The sequence below is a fragment of the Eptatretus burgeri genome, chromosome 15 (genome assembly GCF_056783735.1).
Source record: "Eptatretus burgeri isolate ZD-2024b chromosome 15, Ebu_testis_v1, whole genome shotgun sequence".
NCBI lineage: Eukaryota > Metazoa > Chordata > Myxini > Myxiniformes > Myxinidae > Eptatretus > Eptatretus burgeri.
In genome coordinates this window covers 29,088,777-29,115,456 of record NC_140975.1, presented here as the reverse complement: position 1 = coordinate 29,115,456, position 26,680 = coordinate 29,088,777, and the positions used below count along the sequence as shown (strand labels likewise).

The following is a 26,680-nucleotide window of genomic DNA, read 5'->3' as shown; positions in this document are numbered from 1 at the left end:
TTCACCACAACCGCCACGACCTTTACCGTCACAACTCGCCACCATCGCATCACCGTCATCTCGCGCCACTCGTGGGCACCGATGCTGGACTCGTGCGGGGCGCGCACCGAGGAGCGTGTTCAAAAGCATCGCGGACTTTCTGAAGAAAAACGGATCAAATACGACTCACGCCCACTTTTGTTCTGTCCAATCAGTGAGCGAGGGGCGATTTGGCCCCGCCTCCAGGGCGTTGGAGGGCGGTCGCTATATGCAAATTCATGGATCAAAAAGCATTCACGCCCACTTTTCCTCGGGCCAATGGGGAGCGAGGTGAAAGGTCGGAGGCAGAGGGTCAAAGATGTAGGAGCGAGGCCACGGGGGATATAAGGGGCCGCGTTCGTCAGTCGAGGCAGTTCAGTTCGCAGGAGGAAGAGTTGAGTTGGAAGCGGAGGAAGAGTTGGAAGTTGAGAAGCAGTTCGGAGTGCAGTTGGGAGTTCGCGGAGTCGGAGTGAAGAGGACGGAGCTGTGGAGAGGCGGCGGCGGCGAAGGCGGACGAGGGGGTGCTCGCGTCGGATTCGGGGAACTGCGGAGAGAAAGGCCGGCGGCGCGACCGAGGTCGTGGTGGAGACGCTCGTCGCGGGACCCACGATTTTGTGAAATCCTCCTTTCCCCGAGCATCAGCAACCCCCTCCTGTTTCCCCCCGCGCTGAGATAGTGCGACAAAGGGGGGCCCCCTTCCCACCCCCCGACCAGACACCGTCCGCGAGGCCCGCGGAGTTGAGGCACCACCGCCGCTCCGCGTCTCATCATCAGACGGGTAGGCCCGACACGGTCTCGGCCCCAGGCCCGCCTACCCCCTCATCCTGGAGGGTGGTTCTCTTTTCTTTTGCTTTGGGAATGTGTGTTGTCGGCGCCGTCTGTGAAGTAAAATTGTATAAGTGTTGCCGTGTGCTCGCGTAGTCGGTATTAGATCTGCATTGTCGCATTTGCTTTTTGTCTTCTTCTTTTCCATGTGCTTTTGGTGGAATTGTATATGTGTGCTTCCCGTGTGCCGCAAAATAAATGTGCTTATTATTGAACTGTTTTCCCGCTTCGCTTCGTCATTTCTTTCATTGAATCCTCATCTTGCTTCACGTAAAGGGTTGGTCGTGGGTTAAGACGCCCGATAATTAATCGAACCGTCGAGGTTGACGAATAACACCGCTCGGTTATCCCGATAGTACGGAACGGGTCGCTTAAGTGGCCCGTGTCCGAAGTCGACCTGCGGCGAGGTGCGATCGCCCGGTCTACCCTCCGTGTGGGTACTTAGGTAGGTCGAATTTGGCGAGCAACCCTATCCCACGCGGGGGCCGATTGGCACGATCGCGGTGAGACCGAAAGGTCCACCCGTGACTGGTTCCCGGCGTTAGTCCGAGAGGGTCACGACTGGATTGTCCGTCCGGTGGGCGACGTGCCGCGATTCGAGTTACGTGGCCGTTCGCACGCCGGCGGGCGCGAATCCGCGACAATATGTTTATATAATCAGGGTCTTAGGGTGGTTTGATGGGGTTTGAGTGACTGTTGCTCCTGAACCAGTTGAGCTCCAGGATGCACGGTCCTATATTTGTTTTTATTATCAGTGGCTTTGTGGTGAAGCCACAAAGCCACTGGTTATTGATGGGGTGTTACATTGAGGAAGGAATTTGGAATTATATCAGGGAAGGGCACACAATTGTAGATATATTTTAGTCAGCCACAATTAAATGCGCAGACAGAACAGCTGGCTTAATGTCCTCTTTTGAAGGACTTGGTTATCCTTCAAGTAACCTCCTGCCTGCAAAGCACCAGGGTGACATTTCATAGTCGGGACAGGACTTGAACCCACACGAAAAAGCGAGTACGCCAAACTATGACCTATTCTTTTAGCCCAGACAATAAACGGTTCACCGATCATGGGATGTGGGTGTAGCATACGCACAGTGGGCCAAATGGCCTCCTATGTTCAGCTGTTGAAGTTGGTAATTTTATTAATGTAAAACCCAGTCGTTTCCTAATTATAATTCTTAGTTGAGTTTTTACTTATTTACACTTTAACATGTCCTTGTACAGTAGAAGATTGCAGTAACATTTTTTTTTTTCTTCTCAAAAATGGCTTTCCTCCTTAAACAAGATTTGTCAATTTATCTTTTTCGGTTCGCAATTGTAGAAGATTATTTGTGGGGAATTTAAATGAGAGAATGAAAAGGAAGGGTGGTGGCATTGGCAGGGGACAGTTGCAGGGAACATGCGTGGTGGCAAACATGCGGAGAGATTCATAATAAATGTGAGTACATAATATATGCCTGGTGTTGGCTTAATGTTAGGGGTGGTAGGCTTGGGAGCTGAGGGTCCTGAGTTCAAATCCTGTTCGACCATTGAATTAATACCAGGTGGGCTTGACTCAGCTCGTCATCCTTCCGGGATCGACAAAATGAGTATCAGCTTGCTGGGATGATTGAGCCATTCGAGCATCTTGTGCAAGAGTGGTGACCCATCCAAGAGTGTGCCCGATAGCCCAGGAGACTGCTTAGGCAACACCAATGCTCTGTACAGAGTATGGTCCCGATGGCTGGATGGTACATGATATGTAGATGGTCGGTTCTTTCCATTTGTTCATGCGCTTGTTTCGTAAGACTACAATGTGGTTCAGCCTCTGAAACAACATGATGTACAAGGTATCATTCCTCCCACTATTAAAGTTCATCGTATCACGAATCGACCATCACCTCTCAACCGATTGGGAAAGGCAGGGAATTGAGGAATGTGGACAAGAACCAGCACTTGATGGAAATTGCAATTGGACCACCACAGTCCCTGGGTTCCAGATGAGAGTGTGGGTGAGATGACCGGGTTGGCCGTGAGCAGAGGACAAGATGCTATGGATTAGACTAAGTAATGGTGACACAGCGGCTTTCTGTAATCCGGAGATGGGACAGACAGCCTCTGTGGCCTCAAATGAGATTATCCTCCACTGTATGAGCCAGGATTGATGTGTTGTTTCTCTCCGAGTAATTGCAAAATTAGATTTCCTTTTTCTTGGTGTAACGTTACAACAGTGGTTCACACCGACCGAAAGGGCCAAGAGTGTGAAAGGGGGTGAAATGGCGGTGCTTCGCATGAGGTTCACCAAACAGGGACGAGATAAGCTGTCTCAGGCCCTCTGGGTCCTCAACTCTGTTTCCGTTGTCGGAGGGATCACAATCTTCTGCCTCGGGATCATCTTGAAAATCGAACTCAAGAAGCGTGGTGACCTCATGGACCCACGGACCGCGGGTCATTCAGCTCCGAACCTGTTGATCTCCGTGGGCTTTTTAGCATGCGCTCTCAACATTCTGGGTGGAAAGATCTGCTACGATTGCGCAGAAGCGGATAAGTTTGTTCGCTGGAAGGTCTACTTGCTGCCTTACATCATCGGCACATTCTTCTTCACGTTTATCATCTTTGTCGGTGCGGTCATGTGTTACGCCATGCGGGACAGCTTGGAAGAGGCTATTCAAAAGGGTCTACGAAGCAGCTTGAAGTTATACAAGGACACGGACATGCCAGGTCACTGCTTTCTCAAAGAGACGATAGACTGGCTTCAGATCGACTTCCACTGCTGTGGGAGCAATGGCTTTCGGGATTGGTTTGAAATCCAGTGGATTAGCCAACGATACCTTGATCCAAATTCCAAGGAGGTCCAAGAGTAAGTCAAACCTTTACAGATCGACATTAATGCACTTCAGTGTGTTGTGAAATACAATATTTTTCTACACTTTCTAAAGCTCAGGGAGAACATTTTACATGTAATACATGCAGAACAAGGGCATTAGGAGACATGTCTAAGGCTCAAGGCCCGGTCACATCTTGACGTTTTAGCCAGCGATGGCAACGTATTAAAATGTATGTAAAACGCTGGCTTACGTTGAACTTTTGAAGTTTTTTTTTAACGATTCGGACGTATTCATAGCGACTTGGTCTTATGTATAACGCATTGGTAACAACACAGAACGTTTCGTTGTGTTATAGATAACTTATACCAACGAATGCTGAACCTGTTGTCGACCTACACAACCGATGCCCAACGATAGTCTAACTTAGGCATAGCGCGTTGCACGCATCGCCGACGATGTCGTGACGTAGCCTATTAAAAGGCTGACGCACAACGATTCGAATCATAACTGCCGTAGAAATGGAAGTGTCAACATCGTGGTCACACCTTGGCGATCTTGCCAGCGTATGCCGACCTAAGAAAAATGTGTCTAAAACGTTGGGGCACGTCAAATACGGTATGAGTAAGTTTGGTATACGTGAGTACAACGCTAAAGTACGCTATCATACGTCGTAGTAAGTAGAGTACGTCAAGAAATTTTAAACATGTTCAAAATTTTACGACGTACTCGGCGTATGACACACGTTCCGCATGCGATGGGGATAAGTTTTACACACGATATGTGGACGCTTACACACGTCCACAAACGCTACTTATAAGCTACTCATAAGTCGAAACACGTCGCGGTAATGTCTTTTTTACGCGAAACTTATTTCTAACTTATGTTTGACGTGCTTTGAACCAATTCTTTACGTAGTCCCAACACACATCGACGTATGTAGACGGATTCCAATGACGTCTTCCGGTTGACAAAAAAAATAAATGAACGTGTTTCTAGCTTACAACTGCCATATCAAGACGTGTTCCCAGCGGTTTTGGGAATTGGTATATAAAAATGCTGCTCATAAAAGGGGAACTCAACAGTGTTTTCGAGTCCTTTTTGAGTCGATGTCCATGTCAGCAGTAACAGTATCAGTATCAGTATTAGTATTAGTATTAGTATTAGTATTATTCGTAGTTTGTTCATGTTGGCAGTAGTAGGTGAGTGTGAGGGGGAGGGTGTGGGTTATGATGGATCGTCCTTGCGTTTAACGATTTAACGATTTAAATGATAAACTCAACGATTTAAATGGCTGCATCTCCACTATTGAAAGTAGACGCTTGCGCTAAACAATTGGATTTTTTTTACACTCAACGACTTTTCAACGGTACCACTCAGCTATTTTCATTGTTTACAATGAACGATTTAAATTGCTGTCACTCGCCTTTGTTTTTTGACGCTGGGGTTTGGAAATTTGAAGCGTTTCTTCTGAACGTGTTAAAACGCTCAAACTCGACTATTTTAAATAGACGCTGCCGATGGACAATTGGAATCATAGCCAAGCTAGACATCGAAGTGTGAACATCCTCGTCATGCCGAAGAAAAGTTTGAAGAATGCTGCAAATAAGTGTCCTGGCCGTGGCCGTGGACGCTGACGCAAGGACGATCCATTATACCGACGTCTTTCAGCCTATGAGTAACTTAAAAGTAACGTCTGTCGATGTGTGGCAACGATCGCGTAACGTGCCAACAACACGTTAATCATAGGTTAGAAATAAGTTTCGGGTACGCTAAACATCACCTCGGCGTGTCTCAACTTATGATTAACTTACAAGTAGCATGTGTTGACGTCTGTCAACGATCGCAGACCGTGCATACAACTTGTGGCCAGCGTAGCGGAACGTGTGAGTCATACGCCGGCATACATCGTGAAATTTCAAGCATGAAAAAATTTGAGGACAACCAAAAAGTACAACGTTTAAAGCCAGCGTACAACGACGTATGGCAGTGTTTTTCAGCGTGCTCTCAATGTTATCAAAACTTACCCATAACGTATTCAACTTGTGCCAGCGTTTTCGAAAAAAAAAATTCAAAAATCGGCATACGTTGGCTAAAACGTCAAGGTGTGACCGGGCCTTAAGGGAGAACCTTTTTTGCAGACAGAGTCAAGGCTCGAGGAAGAGCAAGAGCACAGAATGGACCAATACGTAATAACAAACAAAAACATGTAAATAAGGAGGGAACACATGAACAAAAGGGTGGAGAGGACAGTCGAGTAGGAGACCTGGAGGGAGAAAGGATAAGGGGAAGAATGGGAGCAAGGGGAGGGAAAGGACACAGGTGGTGAATAATCTGGAAACTGGCACAAATTCTCAATCACAGAAGTGGACGGAAAAACTGGGGAAGAAGCAGAAGTGGAACAAAAAATAGAAATGGAAAAGGAGGACAAGGGAGTGGTGGGAAACGTGAAAACCTGGAAACACAGAAAGAGATGGACTGAGGGAGGGTTAATGAGGGCAGAAATGATCAGGGGTATGGATGGGGGATGACCTGAGATGGGTTAACAGCTGTCTTGAAACACTGTTGGGAGGTATGAGAACAGACAACATTGGTTCCACAGGTAAGAGAAGATAGGTACAAATGAGTGGTAGTGAACAGTGAGCCTGGATTTTTGGAGTTCCATATCCACCAGAAGTGGGTTGCTAGTTGGCCCTGTGAACCCTCCCAAAACCTGGGGAGGTGGGGTGAGGGAACAGGGCACAGAAAGGGAGAGTGCTGCTTGCCTATCTGAAGGATGAGGGATGTTAAGGCAAAGGGTGGAGTCATCAGCAAAGATATAAAGAGGATTTTTAGAAAGTCAGAGAGATCATTGATTAAGATTAAGAATAGGAGTGTGCCCAAACACTACCTTGGGGCACTCCAGCCTTGGCAAGGAGAGGAGACGAAAGGATTCTATTGAGAGCCACACATTGACTAAGAGAGTCGTGGAAGTCAGGAAGCCATTGTGGAGTTGGCCTTGAATGCCATTGGCAGAAAGTTTGGAGAGTAAGGCAGGATGCCAGACTGTATCAAAAGCACGAGATATGCCCAGAGAGACAGCCCTGAACTCATTTCTGATATTGAGGGCCTCCATCCATTGTTGGGGGATTATAAGCAGCACGTACAAGGTAGAGTGACCTGGTCTGAATCCAAATTGATGATCTGGGATCAGGCCATTGTATAAAAAGAAGGATTTGATGTCAACTGCGATGATGGATTCCATGACCTTGCTGGTCATTTGAACATGGCCTTTCTGATGATTGTTCCTATTGGTGGGGCCTGTTCCATTAAGAGGATCCGTTTTTGGACCATGTTTGTGTCATGGAGTGATATGGGTTGACTAATAAGCAGATGAAAGACGATTTAGGGCAAATGATAGGGTGAAAAAGGCAGAAAAAGGATGTGGAAGACCAGTAAAGCAGGTTTTTGAGACATTTGCTGATGCCATCTGAACCAGTTGCAGAATCAGAGTTGAGTGTTTCCAATTGCCATAAACCTCTCTACCTTCTCAGGTGCAAAAGACAGAGTCCAGGAGCAGTCAGGTGCAACTGAGTATGATGGGTACAGCTAGGGATCGATGAGTTGGAGCCACAAGTTTTGGAAGCAAACACAGAATTGAGGCATTCGGCCTTCTCCTGATGGGAGTCGGCTGTGGTGCCATTTAAAGTGAGAGCAGGGATGAAGATAGAGTGCACACCAGAGACAGACTTAACAAGGCACCACCAAGTTTTAGAGGAGGGAGACAAGTTTGAGCATTCAGCCTTGAGGTTGGCCACATGGTGTTTACTGACTCTGCTAAATGTGGACATATACCTCGGTGCAGGCTTTGTGGAATGATCTGATATTTTCTTTGGTCAGATTTGCTTTCCAGGAAGACAAGACATGGCAAGTTGTTTCAAGGAAACTGTCTCACCACAGGATTCATTGTACCATGGATGGGAGGAAGGGTATGATATAAATCTGGAAGGGTATGATATATGGTATAACTGCAGACAAGATGGTATAAATCTGTACATAAGGGAAAGCAAGCTTGCGTGGAAGGATTCCCAGGCTGAATTTGATATCAGGGGTGGCGTTGATATAAGACCAGTCCTGAACTGAGATGGCTGCATACAGTCCCTGCCAGTTAGCTTGAATGAACTGCCAGACTCACTGGCACTGAGGCAGCTCTCTAACAGTAAGCAGAGAGATGCTGAGTCGCATGAGTACATATTCAGATTAACCAATTGGAGTAGTGGAAGAATAGGAGACATGAGCAAGATGGTTGGTCATTGCCAATTCCAGAAAGGAGTTTTTGCCATTGGCAGAAATTCGGGTCGGAACGTTGACAGAATGAGTCAAGTGCATAGAGTCACAGAAGTTCTTTGCTTCGATGCCATGGCTGGTGAAAAGAGGTACCAACACCCAGCCAATTTGCAACGTGACAATTGAAATCACCACTTATGAGGATGAGTGAGAGAGAGAGAGTTGGGATGGAGTCGTCACTGTAGGAGGATGGTACAACACACAGACACACCAAGACTTGGGGGAGTATGGGTGGGGGTGGGGAGGTGGTGAGAGCAATAAACAGACAGTAAGAAATTCAGTTTTTGAAGTAAACTGCAATGCCACCAGTGATATGGGGTTCAGGCCTATCAAACCACAGACAATCGCTAAATTAAAGATACCTAAGGTTCAGGGAGAAGCTTTTGCAATATTTAATGTTCTGGTAGAATATGGTACCTACATTACATTCAGGAATAGAATGTAACTCAGCATACCGCATACCTATGCTTGGCTGAACAGTTTACGTATTTTATCCCACTGATAAGCCAGATCTGGATCCAGACCTGAACCAAAATCTAATCGGCTTGTTCCTGTCACCTGTCCAACTCATCCACCAAGTGTTGTCATAATCCGTCCACAATTTTTTTTGAAATAGTGTGCTTTGCTGCACTGCATATCGTTTTTGGTCCTATCTCTCAATGGTGAAAATTCACTTTAAAATTCAGACCTGGATCTGGATATTCACCAGAATCAAATTGATTCGTCCTCGTCACACACCCTGTCGTCCAACAAGTTTCATCTGAATCAGTCCACACCTTTTTTAGATATCCTGCTCACAGAAAGACAAACAGACAGACAGTCAGATAGGGGTGAAAGAAAGAACACAGACAGCCAGTGATGGAGGTAACGAGGACATTATGAAACATGACGAAAGGCTCAGGTGGAACCTTGCACATGTATTACACATATATAACAATAAGATTAGGAGACAATGAAGGAATCAACAGTACATGGTATTCCATGCACACTGGGATTCAATTACGAATCCGGCCCGTCAGTTGCATCATTACCGAGGCGTGGCAATGCCTGTGCTCAATGCTCACTCGGGCAGATATTTGGAATTCGTCCAAGTTGCCATCACAAAATGGTCTATTCTTTGCGTTCTATCCCGTGCACCAGTGAATGCTCGCAGACAGTAGATCCAGCTCATTGTCCTCTCCAATGGATGGCATACCAATTCATGCAATGCCCTCCATCCAAATCACCATGGTGCCAGTTTACAGTCGGAATGGGAATCGAACTCAGATAACATTCAGCCCTTTATAGCTACCATGTATAGAAAAACATATTCTCATTCTCCTTTCTTTGTATTGCATCTCTGAGTGTTACAAAGGGTACAGGTTAAACAGGAAGTTTTGGTACCTTGAGATAGTTTGAGTTATCTGAATATAATATTACACTTAGCAATCTATCAATTCACTTTAATTAAAAACAGATTAATAATGGTAGTTTTGAAAGGTGAAAAATAATCATATTAATAAGGTCTACACCTCGAGATCAACTCTTTCGGTATTCAGAGTAAGGCGAGGAAAGACAGCTGCATGCTAAGTTGTCTGCCTGTGTTGCACATCTTCCATGAAAATACTGCCTTCTACTCTCCACAGCTGGTATTTCCATTGGCAGTATTTTGTGATTAGCCCTCTCTGTTGCTCAAATAAGAGATCCAAAGCCATTCTGCTAAACACCTCTCAAGCTTTTGATGTGGTCTACACTCATCTCTGTTAATTAAGCAGTCTTCATTTGAGATTCTTACATTGATTAGTTGGCAGAATTCCTTCCTGAATTGTATTCTCTCTCCTGTAATGCTCGAGAGGCCATTGTCCCCCCAAGATAATGATATGGTACTATATCAACGTCCTTGCTTCATTGACAAAAATCTGTTTTCCACTTTGAAGATTGCTCCATTTTGTGCCAGATAGTTCTTCACTACAAGCATACTAGTACAATATTTGTGGTTACATCACTGTCCACAGATCTCAAGAACCAGGAACATGATGTTCAATGCAGGGCTCACAGCATCGCTGTTCACAAATATGTGATATGTTCATTCACAAAGATCTTTAATAGTTCCAATTTACTTTGACAGGCGACCCCGGCAGAGGTGTGGTTTTTGGAGCTTACCATCAGTCACCACCTGTCCTCGGATAATCAAATCTTGAAACGGACTTCAAAATCTGAGCATCACCTATTTGTGTGACCCATATCCCTTTTGCTCCCATTGGTGAGACCCGTGTCCCTTTTGCTCCCATCGGTGGGACCCGTGTCCCTTTTGCTCCCATCAGTGGAGCCTGTGTCTCTTTTGCTTCCATCGGTGGGACCCATGTCCATTTTACTCCCATCGGTGGGAGTCGTGTCCCTTTTGCTCCCATAGGTGGGACCCGTGTCCCTTTTGCTCCCATTAATGGGACCTGTGTCCCTTTTACTCCCAGTGGTGGGACCCATGTCCCTTTTGCTCCCATCGGTGGGACCCAACGTCAAAGGGCGGAGGAGCTCCTTGTGAGCCAACGGCCATCCATATCTAGTGCCCAACTGTGTCTGCGGACATCCTCCTGCAGTTGGGTTACTTTTTATTAGGAGGTTGGTGGGAAGGATTTGCACTCCGGCCACTGTAAAACCCAAAAACGCAAAAAAAAAAATAATCTGAAAACCCACTCTGTGGGAGGACCTCCTGTGCAGCTTCCCTTCACAGGGCCGGTCACCGGATGACGGGATTGGGGCAAAGCCTTCGGGACCCCCAATCTTTGATGAAAGCCGGGAAACCACGGGGTAACATCCCTGGGTCAGATTGCGGGAGAGTGTGTCGGAGTGGTGCTGAGGTGTCGTCCACCAGACGGCAGTCTCCTTTGGTTAACCTGAGGCGGTCCCTTCGGGTGGGTGCCTGGAATGTCCTATCCCTAAGAGAGGATGATCACCTGTCTCTGTTATCATCTGAGCTTAAGCGTTTGGACATCGGTATTGCAGCACTCTCTGAGGTTCGGAGACCGGATTGCGGTGACATAATGGTGGGTGGTTCCACCTACTATTGGTCTGGTCGCTCTGATGGTTATCATACTCAAGGAGTTGCTGTAGCTGTGTCCAATAAGCTGATCCCAATGATAATTGAGGTAACACCGGTCAACGAGCGTATTATGAGACTAAGGATTCGTCACTCCTTGGGTGTCATTTCCCTGGTCTCTGTCTATGCTCCGACTGAGGCGAGTGACCTCACCATGAAGGACACATTCTACACCACGCTCGAGTCTGTGGTTGATCAGTGCCCCAGACAAGATACACTTCTAGTCTTGGGGGATTTCAATGCATCGACTGGAACTGATAGGGATGATTATGAGACATGTGTTGGTCGCCAGGGGTCAGGAACTATGAACCAGAATAGCAATAAGTTCCTTGACTTTGCAAGAAGTCATGGACTTAGGGTGGCTGGTTCATGGTTTCAGCACCCACAAGCTCATCGCTGGACTTGGTATTCCAACGCTGGCGGTGTGGCAAAGGAGATTGACCATGTCCTCGTTGACGGTCGCTGGAGGATGATCCAGAACTGCAGGGTCTACCGGAGTGCTCAGTTCCTCAATACTGACCACCGGCTTGTTGTAGCAACTCTGAAGTTGCACCTTAAATCCTGGAGAATGGTACTATCCCAGCCTCGGCTGGATGTTGGCAAGCTCAAGGATGAGAGAGTAGCTGAGGAGTTTGCGAACAGGCTGAGTGGACATTTGGGGTGTCTGGGTGCCTTGGAGGGTCCAGAAGAGTTGTGGAGTGCCTTCAAGACCACCGTCCTTGATGTTGCCGGTGGATGTCATGGAACTCACCGCAGGGCAAAGAAGAATTTTGTCTCTCAAGGGACACTGGATACCATTGACCAGAGTCGCAGGGCCAGGCTGAATGGCAGAGCTGAGCTGTTCAGGGAGCTGAGGCGTAAAACTGTACGTGCACGAAGGGTGGACAAAGAGGCCTATGTGCGAGGAATCTGCGAGGGGGTAGAGCATCACCTGTGGACAGGTGATTCTCGTCCCGTTTACAGGGGAATTCGCGCATTACGTTCATCCAAGCCCATCCCTCGGAGCACTGCAGTTAGAGCAGATAGTGGTAGGCTCTTGACAGAGGAGTCTGAAGTGAAGGCCCGCTGGGCGGTTACTTTGAGCGGTTGTACCAGGCTGATCCCCCAGCTGTCGAGTTGGACGTCAAGGGTGTTACAATCCCTGTTGCTGACCCTCCAATCAACTGTGGTCCACCTTCGCTTGTGGAAACACGGGCTGCGGTGAACCGGTTGAAACTGGGTAAAGCTCAAGGGATCTGTGGCATCCATGCTGAACTTCTCAAGGCTGTTGGAAATGCTGCACTCGTGTCGTTGCATGCAGTTTTGTGCTCTGCCTGGAACACAGGCAACATCCCAACTTATTAGAAGAGGGGCCTTGTTGTCCCTCTCTGGAAAGGGAAGGGTGATCGCCAAGACTGCAACAACTACCGAGGGGTGACGCTGCCCTCAGTGCCGGGCAAGGTCTTTGCTCGGATAATTCTTGATAGGGTTCGCGACCATCTGCTTGAGCACCAGCGTCCAGAGCAGTCAGGCTTTACACCAGAGGTCAACAATTGACCGTATCCTTGCTCTTCGTGTCCTCACCGAACGCATATGAGAGTTTCGACAGAGGCTGCTTGCAGCCTATGTTGATCTCTAAAGCGTTCGATTCAGTGAATCGGGATGCCCTCTGGAGGATTCTTGGTCTTCGTGGGGTGCCACCAAAACTGATCGATCTGATGTCTGAACTCTACTCTGGTACTGAGAGTGCTGTGAAGTGTGGTGATACCATCTCTGACTTATTTCCAGTTGTTACTGGAGTTCGTCAGGGGTGTGTACTGGCCCCCACAATTTTCAGCACTTGTATGGACTGGATTTTCGGGAGGATTTCAGAAAGATCAAGCTGCGGTGCATCGTTTGGGAATGTCAAGATCTCGGACTTTGATTTCGCAGATTATGAAGTCATCTTTGCAGAGACTTTAGATATCCTTTTGGGGGCCCTCGAGGTGCTGAATAAGGAGTCTGAGCCGCTGGGATTACGGGTTTCCTGGGTCAAAACTAAGATCCAGGCTTTCAAGGACATATTGGATGCTGCTGTCCTGTCTGCGCCTGTTTGTGGTGAGGATGTTGAGGTTGTGGAGAGATTCACTTACCTTGGCATGATATTCATGTCTCTGCTGGCTGTGAGTCAGAGGTCTATAGACGTCTGGGTCGGGCCTGGGGAGTCATGGATTCACTGGATCATGGGGTGTGGCGCTGCCGGTACCTGTGCGGGAGGACGAAAGTCCAAGTCTTCAGGTCCTTGGTGCTTCCAGTCTTGCTCTATGGATGTGAGACTTGGACTCTGACCAAGAATCTGAGACGGAGACTTAATTCCTTTGGTACCAGGTCTCTTCGGAGAATCCTTGGCTATCGCTGGTCAGATTTTGTGTCCAACGAGTAGTTGCCGAGAGAGACTCGGATGAGATTTGTTACCTGCATGGTCTGTGAGCGTCAGTTGCGGCTGTATGGACATGTGGCTCGTTTTCCTGACGCTGATCCTGCTCACCAGATTCTCTCGTGAGTGGGAGGCCAATGGGCCAACCACGTGCCTCATGGTTGCAGCAGGTTGATCGGCATCTCAAGGAGATGGGGATGGGCCTGGCGTCTGCCTGGGGGATGATCAGACGGAGGCCCCTGGAGTACCGGCGGAAAGTGGACGCAGCGACACACTGTTCTGGCACATGCTCCCATACCTGACCTGACTCTGGTGGGACCCATGTCCCTTTCGCCCCTATTGTTGGGATCCGTGTCCCTTTTGTTCCCATTGGTGGGACCCGTGTCCCTTTTGCTCCCATTGGCAGGAGGAGGAAAAGGAGAGTGAGAGAGGGGTGGGGGGAAGAGTAAAGATGGGACAGATTTGGAATGGGGAGGTTGAGGCTTTTGGGGGGAGGGGGGTTGAAGAGTTTGGTGGGGGGGACTTTGTGTTTGGAGGCGGAGGCTTTAATTCCAAACTCCAATAAACAGTTAACGTTTCTTTAACCACAAATGGGTCTTTTGGTAGACATTTACATATTTGTGAAAAAATATTCTCATCACTATGGAGGTCTCCTTATCGTGAGCCTCGAGTAGCAGATTGCATCAGATCAGATCACTAGTTCCTGTACTCGCTTCGAGTATTCCTCCAATGACAAGAAATAAATTTTCTTTGCAGCCGCATAAGAAGCAACATCGATGGCAAATACCTGATTGATGCAGTTCCTTTCAGCTGCTGCAACCCAAATTTTCCACGACCTTGCATTCAGGAGCAAATCACCAATAACTCCGCTCACTACAACTACGACTACCTCACGGAGAAGCTGAACATGTGGCAGCAGGGCTGCACCGACGCACTGCTACACCACTACCTGTCCGTCTTGCACTCGGCTGGTCTCATTGTCTGTCTCATCTGGCTATTTGAGGTACGGACAAAGGGTCACCCCTAACTTTTTCGTGTTAATTAGGCCTCTCAGAGTTGATTGATAAACAGTTACACCAAAGTTAATATTTTCATAAACTAGATCTTTGCTCGTCAAACTGCTCGAGGCTTCTAAAGCTTGTGTAGACTGACAACTGAGCCGGAAATTACATTGTAATATCACATGATATATTAATATATTATTACTAATGAAGACCTGAGTGTAAGAAGTACTTTAAATCACAAAATAACACTTTTGAGATATTGAGGATCAAAGTTTTCAAAACATGCTGCAGATACTTTTTTTTTTAAAGGTGGCATACTATGGAGCCTGTTGCTGGTTCCAGGGGCTATACAAAGCAGACAAACCCTTTTTGTGGAAAAATAATCCTTTATTACGAAGAAAACGAGAAAAAAGTTTTTGGACTTAAGTACTTTTTGTGGCTAAATACCTGGACTTAGGTATTTTTAACACACAAAGCCCTTTATTACTTATTTTTGATTGCCACAGTCATTTTACTATGTCTCCTGGGGCTGTACAGTGTACATACATCCAATACATGGGGAATCTGGGTCAGCACAGCATTGCACTGCACTGCCACATGCACAGTTTTATGAGGGCTCAAAAGCTGATGACGAATGTAGTGCCTTTTTCAGTGCCAGCAAAGTACAATGCATAGAAACTTCATACCTGATGCTTTGGCATCCTTCATTCTCTTTCAAGCCCAGTCTACAGGCTTTATTTTACGTTTTTTGCCCCCGTCATGCCTGTTATCAGGGTTATCCTCATTCACACCATGCTGTCCAGCCTCCATGATCACCATTTTCACAGCTTGTCACATGACACATACTAGCATTTTGATTGGACAGTCATGGACTTGGAACTTCTTGCTCAAACATTATGGACTTGGGTATTTCTTGCACTACATTTTAGTGAATTCAACAATGACCATACACCAATATACAGGACTTGAGTACTTATTTTCGGAATTTTTTGGTATCAAATGATGCTCTGGCCATTAGTGATTATAGTACTGGTGCCAGCTCATTTTTTTTCAAAAATGTGACAAAGTACTTCTTGCACCCAGATCTTCAATTACATTTACCGGTTGATACTTGTATGTATTGAAAAATACAAGTTGGATTGTCTTGGATTATTTTATCTACTTTTGAACTGTCATGTGCATGTATCATGTAATTTTAAAAACCCTCGTCATATTTAAGAACCATCTATTTATTAAGTATGCAAATATGGCAAACACCTTTCCCCCCAAATGCTCAATTCATGCCCCCTTCCTTTCTCTAACAGGACTCCTATCATCCTCACTTTTCTTTTCTCAATTTTAATTATATAAATTCAGCCACCCCACCACCTCCCACAATACCCAGTGCATACGTCATAAAAAGTACACCCTTTGTGTACCCTCATCGAAAATGTCAAAAAAGGGAGAAAAAGAACATCACCTGTACTCGTTTTGTTTCTCAAGCTCTCTGTGTTACTTGGAGCTCGATTCCTACAAACTGCGATGAGCAACGTCGTCCTGAATGGAGACCTGGATGGCGAGGGTGAGGCCTGGCTGTTGGAGAGTGGTGTACTCGAGACCGCCAAAAACAACTTCAACATCATCAAGTCGTTCGGAAGGGCCAACCAAATATCTACCGTGTCCGAAACAGAGGAGTACGAGTACGAAGAGCCAGTTCCTGCCGAACCCCAACTGAAGAACATTCCAGAGGGATGAACACCTACTTGAGGTGGATTCATGCAACGACAACTTTGCACCTGACCACCTGAATTGAGGTGACAATTTGAAAAATGATGAACATACAGTACTGTGCAAAAGTTTGGGTAATTACCTCCGCCACCATAGGTGAAGGTTATGTTTTCACCCCTCTCTGTCTGGTTGTTACTTGCAAAATCAAAGATTTTTCAAGTATATTGGTTCGTCGATTTTGTTATTCTGTCTGTGTCTGTTTGTCTGTCACCTACAGGTCACAATTTTAAACTGATCTTCATGAAACTTCATCACATGGTAGAGTTTGTCATAAGGAAGAAGCCTATTGTTTTTGAGGTCAAAAGGTCAACAACTTTGGTGGGATTTCTAAAATCCTCAATTTTCATCTGATTGACTTGAAATTTGAAGAGGATTTATATTTCAGGTCACTGAATTCAACCACTAATTGTTTTTGAGGTCCACATAGGCCAAATTTCTAAAATTGTCAATTTTCATCCGATTGACTTAAAATTTGAAGAGGATTTTTATGTCAGGTCACTGAATTCAAAAAGCCAATTATTTGGAGGTCAACATGGACCAAAAGGTCAATGTAGTCCCAAGGTCAACAACTTAGGTGCAATTTCTAAAACACTCAATTTTCATCCGATTGACTTGAAATTTGAAGAGGAGTTACATATTTAGTCATTGAATTCAACTATCAATTATTTTTGAGGTCAAATTTGTTTTATGGATTTTGCAAGTGTCATGCTCTGCATGCTCTCTGCATGTCGTGCTCTCTTCTTCTTGTTTGTTTGTCTGTCTGTTTATTACCTACAGGTTACAATTCCAAACCGATTATCATGAAACTTCACCAAATTGTACTGGTAGTCTCAACTGAGGCCTGGCAGGCCTGTTTATGACCTAAATTCCAGGTGTTCGGTGGAAGACGACTCCACTGCTCCACAAAGTGGTCGTTTATCGCCACCGAACCCTGGCCCACAACACTATAACGTCATAATTATCATGAAAACATTCTACATGAATCATCGCACCAATGGTGAAAATTAGGGCACAATCTAATAAGCGATTGCAGAGAAAAACAAAAGTTCTGAGCAGACAGACAAAAACAAACACAGGCACAGACAAACGGACTCAAATGCAATACACTCTCCTTTGGCGAGGCTAATTATCCAAACTATATAACCATGATATATTGTGGGCTGGGGTTCGGTGGTGATAACCGACCATTAGGTGGAGCAGTAGAGCCGTCTCCCACCGAACACCCGGAATTTAGGTGGTGACTCTCGGATAAGTCCGAAAGGTCACGGGTCCCTTCGCAGACCGTGGTCGCCAATATTTTGACGGCGTGGGGTAGGATTAATTGCCTAATTTCAATATACCAAAGTACCCACGTTGTCCAACTACCGGGGAAAACCACACTCTCGACCGACTTTGTCCGAACCGAGTCGCCATCACCGACTCGGATCCGGCGTAACCGAGCGGAAGTTACCAAAGCTGCGCCGGACCAAATGAACAATTTACGGCAGGACGACCCTCACTAATTCTCAATACGCACCATGCTAGGCCAATGGGAGAAAGCACAGAAAACGAGCTGGAACATTTAACACGGGGGGTTATTTGTAAAGAATAATCGGGGAGGGAGACACAGAGCAGAGTTATCCGAATATGCAGGCAATTTGCAATGTACAAGGAAAAAACCTAACAATTCTACTTCCAGGATGGCGACACACACACACACACACACACACACATACACACACACACACACACACATACACACACACACACATACACACACACACACATACACACACACACACACACACACACACACACACACACACACACTGGACCCCGTGGGTCTATTTTCGGTCCTCAGCCCAGGAGAGAAAGGCGAGCTGGGGACCAAGGCCTAGCCGGGTACCTTCCCGCCTCGTGCGGTTTCACCGACCTGCACTTGTGGAGCTCGGAGTCCGTGGACGGGAACGGGGATCCCAGCTCGAGCGCTCAACGCAAACCACCACGGTGGGACTCGAACCCAATACTCAGAGTCCACGGGCCCACGACCTGGCTGCTCGGTCACCAGACTTGCCCTCCAATGGACCGCAGACCAAGCCAATCGCCACAATGACTGCTCACCGCTCGACCTATTCCTCCGCGTTTTTTTGGCTTCTCATTGGCTGGGGCGTGCGTGCGATGCTCGCCCTTGACTCATTGGGCAGAGGAAACATTCCATGCCCTTTTTTGGAGCGGGGCTCCGATCTGAGGCGATGGAAGCCCCGCCCACGTCTGTGCTCGACACTAACGCGCGTGAGGAAGGCCGATGGTGGCAGGAGCGAAGTTGTTGTTGTAGTTGATGTATAAAAACCTAACTAAAAATAACTCGTAGTGCGCACACGAAATTCCCATGAGACAGGAGGAGGGATTCTAACTATAAACACATACTTATCGAAATAACTAAGCTTAGGGACTGCTGTCTGTCTGTGTGCACAAGGGGCTTACAAATTCGTAACAATATTACATATGCACATAAGCAGTACACATGATTTTGCTTCATGTATTAATCGGGGTTATTTTTATTTTGGGAGTGATCGAGGGAGTTGTCTGCTGCCCATACACCACCCAAATAAAGGAATGTCAGAAGAACGTGTTGTATGTTTCGAACAAGTTCACCCATCAAATGGATACTCTGCCCCTGATAATTTTCCATCCAATTAAACTGAAAATCAACTTTATCGCCGAATGCACTCTGACTGCCCTCCATTGGAAAACAACCATCTGTCCCACCTGGGACTGATTCGTACAATTCCCTCAGGCTTGGCTTGTAGAAGAGCTTCTACAAATAGTTAACTCTCGCTAACTCAAATGTATACCTTCAGGAGCTAATACAAATAGGTGAGGATTTTGTTTTAGGTTCCATGGATCAGCAGATGGAGCATTGCTCGGTTTGCTAACTACTCACACTGTGCTACAAAATACCACCATTTTATATAAAAGGATGTTGCTTGTTCTTTTGTCTCTCCACTTTCCGAATCCCCTCTTTCACCGTTTCGCACATCGTTACCAAACTTTTTAAGACATAATCAGTAATGTATTACAATTGTGCTTAAAGGTCCCATGACACTCAAAACTTTCTGGTTATTTATATATTAACTTGACCTTCCGAGAGAACAAATCACCCATGTTTCTTTTTTTAAATCCAAAATGGGATAATTAGACCAATATTTCGAACATTTCTGGTGCTTTTCACAACTTGCTATGCCCCGCCCCTTAAAAAAGTTGACTTCAGCGAACCGCAGCGATGACGTCATCTCCAGAACGCGACTCGCACAGAGTGGATTGACTCAATGTCGCGCGCCGTATAAAGTACGTACAAATGCATTGTGCACGTGTGTTTGCTATCTCACTGATCGTCTTAATTCCTATGATTGTTTCGCAGAAAAGAAATTCTGCTTTTGAGCCGTGTATGCACAACAATCACTAGGCAATTATTTATCCCTTTCCTACCTTGTCGTAGTCGTGGACAAATCCAATACATGTATGCACAATAAAGGGCTGTACCATGTCCACAAAATATAAAATGTGACTTTGAACCTTTCCATTAAAAAAGAAACTTACAGGGACATAGAAGTAAAATACTAAAGATTAATATAATATTGCATCATTTCAAGGCACAAGGAGATAATTTTAAAATCAAACAATGTGAAAAACCTGCACCCACATTTTGCAACTTATTGAATTGTTCGTTGAAACCAGCCTGCTGGGATAGATACGATTCCACATACATGCAAGCCAGGTATGGCTGCACTCGACATACATGGGTTTATTCTAAAGTGTAGGTACTGCTTCCATTGGCTTGCTATTCATTAACATTTAGCCAAAATGTTGTAATAAATGAACAGGGAAAAATATGTTGGCACCACTATGAAAGACAAATTTATCTGTCCTATTGCATGGCCTCAAAGACTCGGGACTCTTACGCATTGACTTATACATTGTGTGCATGCTAATACAAGTTACTTGTCAACTCTAGAGTCTAGACGAGTCCGATAAATCCGTCGTCCGTCCGACCAGTCTGATAAATCTGACGTGCTGTAGCTTTATTTTATTATTCTCTTTTCTTCATTGTTTTCTACTGGCGCTACATGACGACAGCAGGAATAAAATAAATAAAAATGTAACAGAACGTCAGATTTATTGGACTACTCTAGACAATTGTGTCACAAGGTGTGTTCTGCACACAAGTTTTCATCGTATCCGGACAGCAAGATTGCTTCGTTTTATGCGCGGAGAGATACGGCCGATGACATGGGCTGGCCTTGCTTGTGATTCATTCGCCGCGGAGAAACATGTCCGCTGTGCTGCGCTGCGCTGGTCACGTCGCTAAAATATTTCTGATATCGAGCAGTATGCAAGTCGAATTTATATTATTGAATTACGAATAGGATTTAGTCTAACCAGTTGTTATTGCCAAGTCTTCCTTCGATGTCCTCCCGATCATCATGAACGCCGGGAATTTCATCGCCATTTTCCTCTGCTTGTCTTGCTTCGGGCTCGAACTGCTAAGGCTGTATTTCATTTCAAGCTGCCTGAACTTCACCTCCCGCGACTATGTTATCCGACAATTCTCCATGTGATTCAGACCAAAATCCTTCATTTCTCTCACACTCACTTTCAGTACCAGACAAATCAAAGTCCATGTCATCCATTATTCAAAACCAAATGTTTGATTTTTTTTAAAGCAGAAATGAACAGAGTTTGAGTCGATCAATCGAATGTGGAAACACACAGGAAGCCAATACAATCACGTAGACCACCAGCCCGAGTAATTTATGTGCAGCCTTTGTCATCCTGCAGTTGACGTCATGTGGGTTACGCCCCTTTCAGTAGAATTTTTAGGGGCATTCCCGAAGAGGTTTGTTTTTTTAATTTTACATTTTACAGAATGAGTATTGTGAAAAAAACATTGTCAGATCTGAAATCACGATGAAAAACTCCTATAGGACATATATATATGCAATTTCAGTATTTTTGGGTGTTATGGGACCTTGAAAGTATAGAAATTGGATTTCCAAATCCTCCAATTATTGTTTGGCCAAATTGAAAGTGCACTCCACTCAAAGCGTTTGCCACGCCATTCTTAGTCATAACATTCCGACATTCCAGTGGGCGGCACTTCAATTCTAACCATCATGGGATCATTGTTGTTTTGCCCTTCCATCCTATAGCATCCCCTCACCCATCCTTGGTTGGTATATCTGGCAGTAATAAATAATTGAAGCAATCAACACCAGTTACATTCATGTGAATTACAAGAAACTACAATAAAAGTCGCAAATTAGTGAATATGTGAAATTAGTTTTCATCAGCTTGTTCCTTGCTTTAAAGTCTATGAGTGGGTTCAGAATGGCACCAAGGAAGCAACTTTCAACAGAACAGCGTGTGAAGATCTAAACTCTGTAAGAAGAATGACACACTATGAAGAAAATAGCAGAAAAGCTGAAGATCTACAATGGTGTGAGGTGCACTTTGCAACGTCTGGAAGAAACTGGCTCGGTACAAGACAAGAAAAGGCCAGGAAGACCCAGAACAACCTCCACAAGGCAAGACAAGCACTTGAAGTTGCTCAGTTTACGTGATAGAAGAAAATCAAGTCAGCAGCTGACAAATGAAATGAGAGCAGACCTGAACATTAACATCTCGTCCAGCACCGTGTGCAGTGGGCTGATTGCAGCAGGTCGCCATGGCAGAGTTTCAGCAAAGAAACCACTGATGAGACCACAGAATAAGGTGAAAAGACTGAAAATTGTAAGGCAACACCAACATTTGAAGATTGAACAATGGAATCAAAATTTGAATTTTTGGGATCTGAGAGACGCCAGTTAATACTCCGTTGACATGGAGAACATTATGGCACAAAATGTTTACAACCTACTTTAAAAACACTGGGGAGGCTCTCTGAGGTTGTATCTCAGATTTTGGTGGAGGAAAACTTGTTAAAATAATTGGAATGCTCACAAAAGAGAAGTACAAGCAGATACTGCAGCACCATGCAGTTCTGAGTGGAAATCATTTAATTGGCAGACGATTCATTTTGTAACAAGATAATAATCCAAAACACACTTCCAATATTGTAAAACTATTTGGAGAACAATGTTATGGCTGGTGTGCTCCAAGTGTTAGAATGGCCACCGCAGAGTCTGGACATGATTCCCATTGTGGCCATATGGGATTACCTGGAAACAGAGAATAAGAGGAACTCAAGTAACATGAGAGAACTGTGGAATGTAGTACAGGATATTTGGCACAATATTCCTGTAAGAGTGCTTCAGTCATATACAGGAAGCATTGGTAAGAGTGATGGCACTCAATAAGGCAAAGAGCAGACACAAAGTATTGACTGACACGGTACTATAAAATAACACTGTTCTTGTTACTTATTTGATCAGTTTGTTTCACACGCATTTATAAAGGCTGTTCATTTACAATAATCAACACATATGACTGTTATCATTGATAATCTTTACTATAATTCAGAGACCGGTGTTTGGGTGTTTGTTTGTGTGTTTGTTTGTCGTGCTACTTCTACAGTTATGGGTTGATTTTATCCAGACTTGCTACATTGGATCAGCGTGACACAAATTAATGTATAGGGGTGTTTTTATCTTTGATAGTGGTCTTGAGGAGAGGGGGAGGGACGCAAATTCTCTATGTAAATGTGTATCATGTAGTGCCGCCTCCAGGTGGCGGACGGTATTACAAGTCTCCACAATTTACAGTGCAGTATTCCTGTCCCCACGTTTTCCAGTGTAGTGAGTGTTTTGAAAAATGAGCAGTCACCATGATTTTCTTCATGCAGGTAACCTGGGTTTGTTTGTTTTTTGTGCACACAGAGCTGTCAGTTACATATACACCAACCAAATAAAGCTTTGCGTCAGAAGAACGTGTTGCATGTTTGGAACAAGATCACCCATAGGGTGGGTACTCTGCAAGTTTGATTAATTTGCCCTAAAGTTATGAAAATTATTGGAATAACCCAAAGTTTTGCACAGTACTGTATATGCAAATGAGTGATTAGCCTTTAAGCAGGTGCAAGTTTCAATCGTTTAAAATGTTGTTTTGTTTTTTTTAAAACTTAATTTCCAAGGATCCTGTACTGTCTGATCATTTTTCTTCATTTTATACATTTAACCACTTTATTCTCCTATTACCAGGGTGCATAAAATGGCTGTAAATTAAAATTTTATTTTGGACATACAATACTGTATACACCATTGATGGCAGGATAATGCTCATCATCCGACATCAGGATGTACGGATACAAGTTTCAATCGGAATTTCATTCGAACCTCGTTAAGACAAACTAGGTTAGAGATGTGCGCACACGGAAGGGTAGCATTGTCGAGCACACCATTCTGAAATACACCACACAACTCGTCAGAATAACCAAAAATAAAAAGAACTAAAGACCAGCTCAGGCCATGTAGTCATCATTGTTCTCTTGATATGTGGATGGTGCATTTGTTTGTGTGTGGATTATGACGTCATTACAGTGTGCAAGCTTGGTGCATTCCCAATGAAAGTCAATGGGAATTCGAATTCGATTAACGAGCTTAGAATAATTAGTTTAACTTGTCGAGGTCAAACTCAGATTTTTTTTAACTTTCTTCATTCCATTGGCAGTGCCAACATCATTGAAAGTTTATGAGGCAGAATGCACCTTTTGTCAGAAAGCCAACAAGTTTCTTCATGGACAGAAAACAAGAAAATTCCTTGTACAGTGCCAAGAGCTGCAAGAAGATGGCAGCATCAGAAATGCACCTTTTAAGAAAATGGATAGTAGATTGTTTACTATTGTCAGCAGAGACTTCGTAGCAACAGAAGGGCATGATCATAGGTTGGCAAGAGATCCGAGAAAGAGAGGAAAAAGGTTGCCAGCAGTGCGACACCTGATGAAGACCACAATGATGAACCTCAGTATGGGATGGCTCGAAGTCACTCATTCAATGAGGTGTTCCTGTTTATCAGGAATGGGCTTTTTACCAACCACCAGGTGATAGCGATGGCTGAACTCACAATTAAAGTGGCTACATCGATGAAATCTCTCGTCATTGAATAGGTGAAGGACTCCTTCAAGAAGCACCTCCACCGATGGCGAGAAAGTGAGTTTAGTGAAAACCCTGGACATCTTCACCAATGAGAAAGAGAAACTTCTTCGCTATCTTGACAACTTGTCAATAACTGAACTTGCCAAGGCCTACCAGATGCTGAAAGCAGAGCTATAGACTGACATTTCTCACTGCAGAATATATTATCGCAAAGGCAACCCTTCAGGAAAGAACAGACCGAAGGAAAGCAGGATTTGCCCAAGGCCTGGCCACCACTGGTAGTGGAAGCAGAGTAGAGTGAACCCATCAGCCCAGAGTGTCCCCGTCTTTGTACGATATTTTTTGACAGGTACCAAGGACAACGGCCATGCATCCCAAAAAGTTCAATGGCTTGTAAGCTCATTTGGTCCCGACTCGATACATGCTATCACTCATGGCAATACAGACACCCAAACACATCATTCGCCATTTGCAGTCAAGTCTCTAACTGGGGACGTTAGATATTATGCAGACTCTCAACCACCTTTTTCACAGTGTATCCTACTCTCAGGTGGAAGACTCTGACACAGCCCTGTGTCTGCAGAAGCTTTCAGTGTCAAAAGATGATGTTGACCTTCCAGCAAACACCCATTCTGGAGTTTTCACTAACCTAGCCTGAGACAACATTGACTGACTTGGGAGACCAGCAGCAGTGAGGGGACATTCCACAGTAATTGGAATTGCTATCCAAGCCAAGGCAGTTGACCTGCAGCCAGCTGAAACATTACCCCCTGTTGACAAGACAAAGAAGAGAAGCATCAGTACTTCACCACTGATGCTGCCCACATCCAATGTTAGGCAAAGAGAGGGGCCACCTCAAACTGAAGGCATAGATGTTGACTCTGTCATTGTCCTGCCTGTGAGATGGAAGAACCTCATCTGGGTTATGGCCTGCATATCAGAGGAAGAAGGCCAATCAATCAGCAGCTGGACTTCTTCAACATCATGACTCAAGGTGACATCAGTCATTGATCATGACAAGTTGGTTATCTACCCACCATCAATGCTCCTGCAACACAAATGTCGACTGCCAACCAAGTGCTGAATTACTCAGCTGCCATAACACAATGTTTAGAGCCGTCCAAGATCATATGTGCCTTTGACCAGGCACTGTACACAAAGGTTGCCGAGATAATATGGAAACATTCTGAGAACAAAATGTCTCCTTGAGGTGGATACATTACACAGCTAATTACCATGATTAAGATACCTCTCAACAATGGTAATCATACCAAAATATATCTCATAGACATAGACCAATTACCAAAAAAACCCATAGTTAGACGTTGCCACCCGAGATGATACTAATAAGTGAAATTTCTGGTCTTGGCCCATGGACTATGGGTTTGAATCCTGAGGCAGCTATAAATTCTCATCCTGGTGTTTCACATGTCAGGTGATACAATGTGCGTGCCATCCTTTTCGATGGACGTTAAATTGAGGGTCCCATCTACCGGCACAAGTTGGTGGATGTTGAAGATCCTCCGGTGTCATTCACGAAGAGTCGGTGAGTTATCGCCGGCACCCTGAACAAATTACAAATTCCTGCCCGAACTATGGGTAGCAGTAGCAAGTGGTCCGGTCTTCTTGGAGGTTCCTCAACACCAGCTTGCACAGCTTACTATCTCAGAGTGTGGTTTCTGTCTGGGCAGCAGCTTCTGCATTATAAACTAATTAAACAGGTGGTTCGCACATTTCATGCGAACGGTCTTCTTCGACTACGAAGGGCAACCATGGTCCTTTCTGCCGAAAAAAAAAGGCTTCACTTAATCCTATTTGTTTCGGTGAGTTACAAACTTCAACAACTATGGAGATTACTCAAAATTGACTTGGACTTCTATTGGGTTTTTTTGTTTTGTTTTTTACCTGCACCAACTTGAGAAATTATGAAATAATAAAAGGCTTCTGATGAATGATAAACCCAACACCACAAACACCAATGTTCACTCCCGAGCTGGCATGACAGACAAACTCTTCGATCGGTCAAAATGAGATCGTGTTGATCAATGTGGCCCCTCTTGGGGCATGTGGTTCATTCTGTCAGTCTAGAAATGATTTGTCCAAGTCAGATACACATGTCCTTGACAGGTAATCATCGCCATACTGTGCAGCTGATGTATTAAATTTCAACAGGTTTGATGTTTTCGATGTTGAAATTTAATAAATATATGATATTCCACTCTCAGTGCCAACTTGATTTTCAACATTAAAGCAGGAAACATGATTAGAGTTTTTTGAAATCAATAGGTACTACGTTGACAAATTTACTTTATAATATATCTCATACATTACTCCACCTTTTTATCAACAAAAGTCCAAGTCAAATTTTAACCACCCTCGTACTACACAAGAGTAAA

General features: G+C 44.9%; 1 protein-coding gene across 1 annotated transcript; it reads left to right on the top strand.

The window, feature by feature from the left end:
- Positions 1–3,073: 3,073 nt before the first annotated feature.
- Positions 3,074–26,680, top strand: PRPH2 (peripherin 2). Its single transcript, XM_085857116.1, has 3 exons — positions 3,074–3,682; positions 14,201–14,447; positions 15,931–26,680. Exons 1-3 carry the CDS (start codon positions 3,099–3,101, stop codon positions 16,180–16,182), a joined length of 1,083 nt encoding a protein of 360 aa, XP_085713242.1. The 5' UTR covers positions 3,074–3,098; the 3' UTR covers positions 16,183–26,680.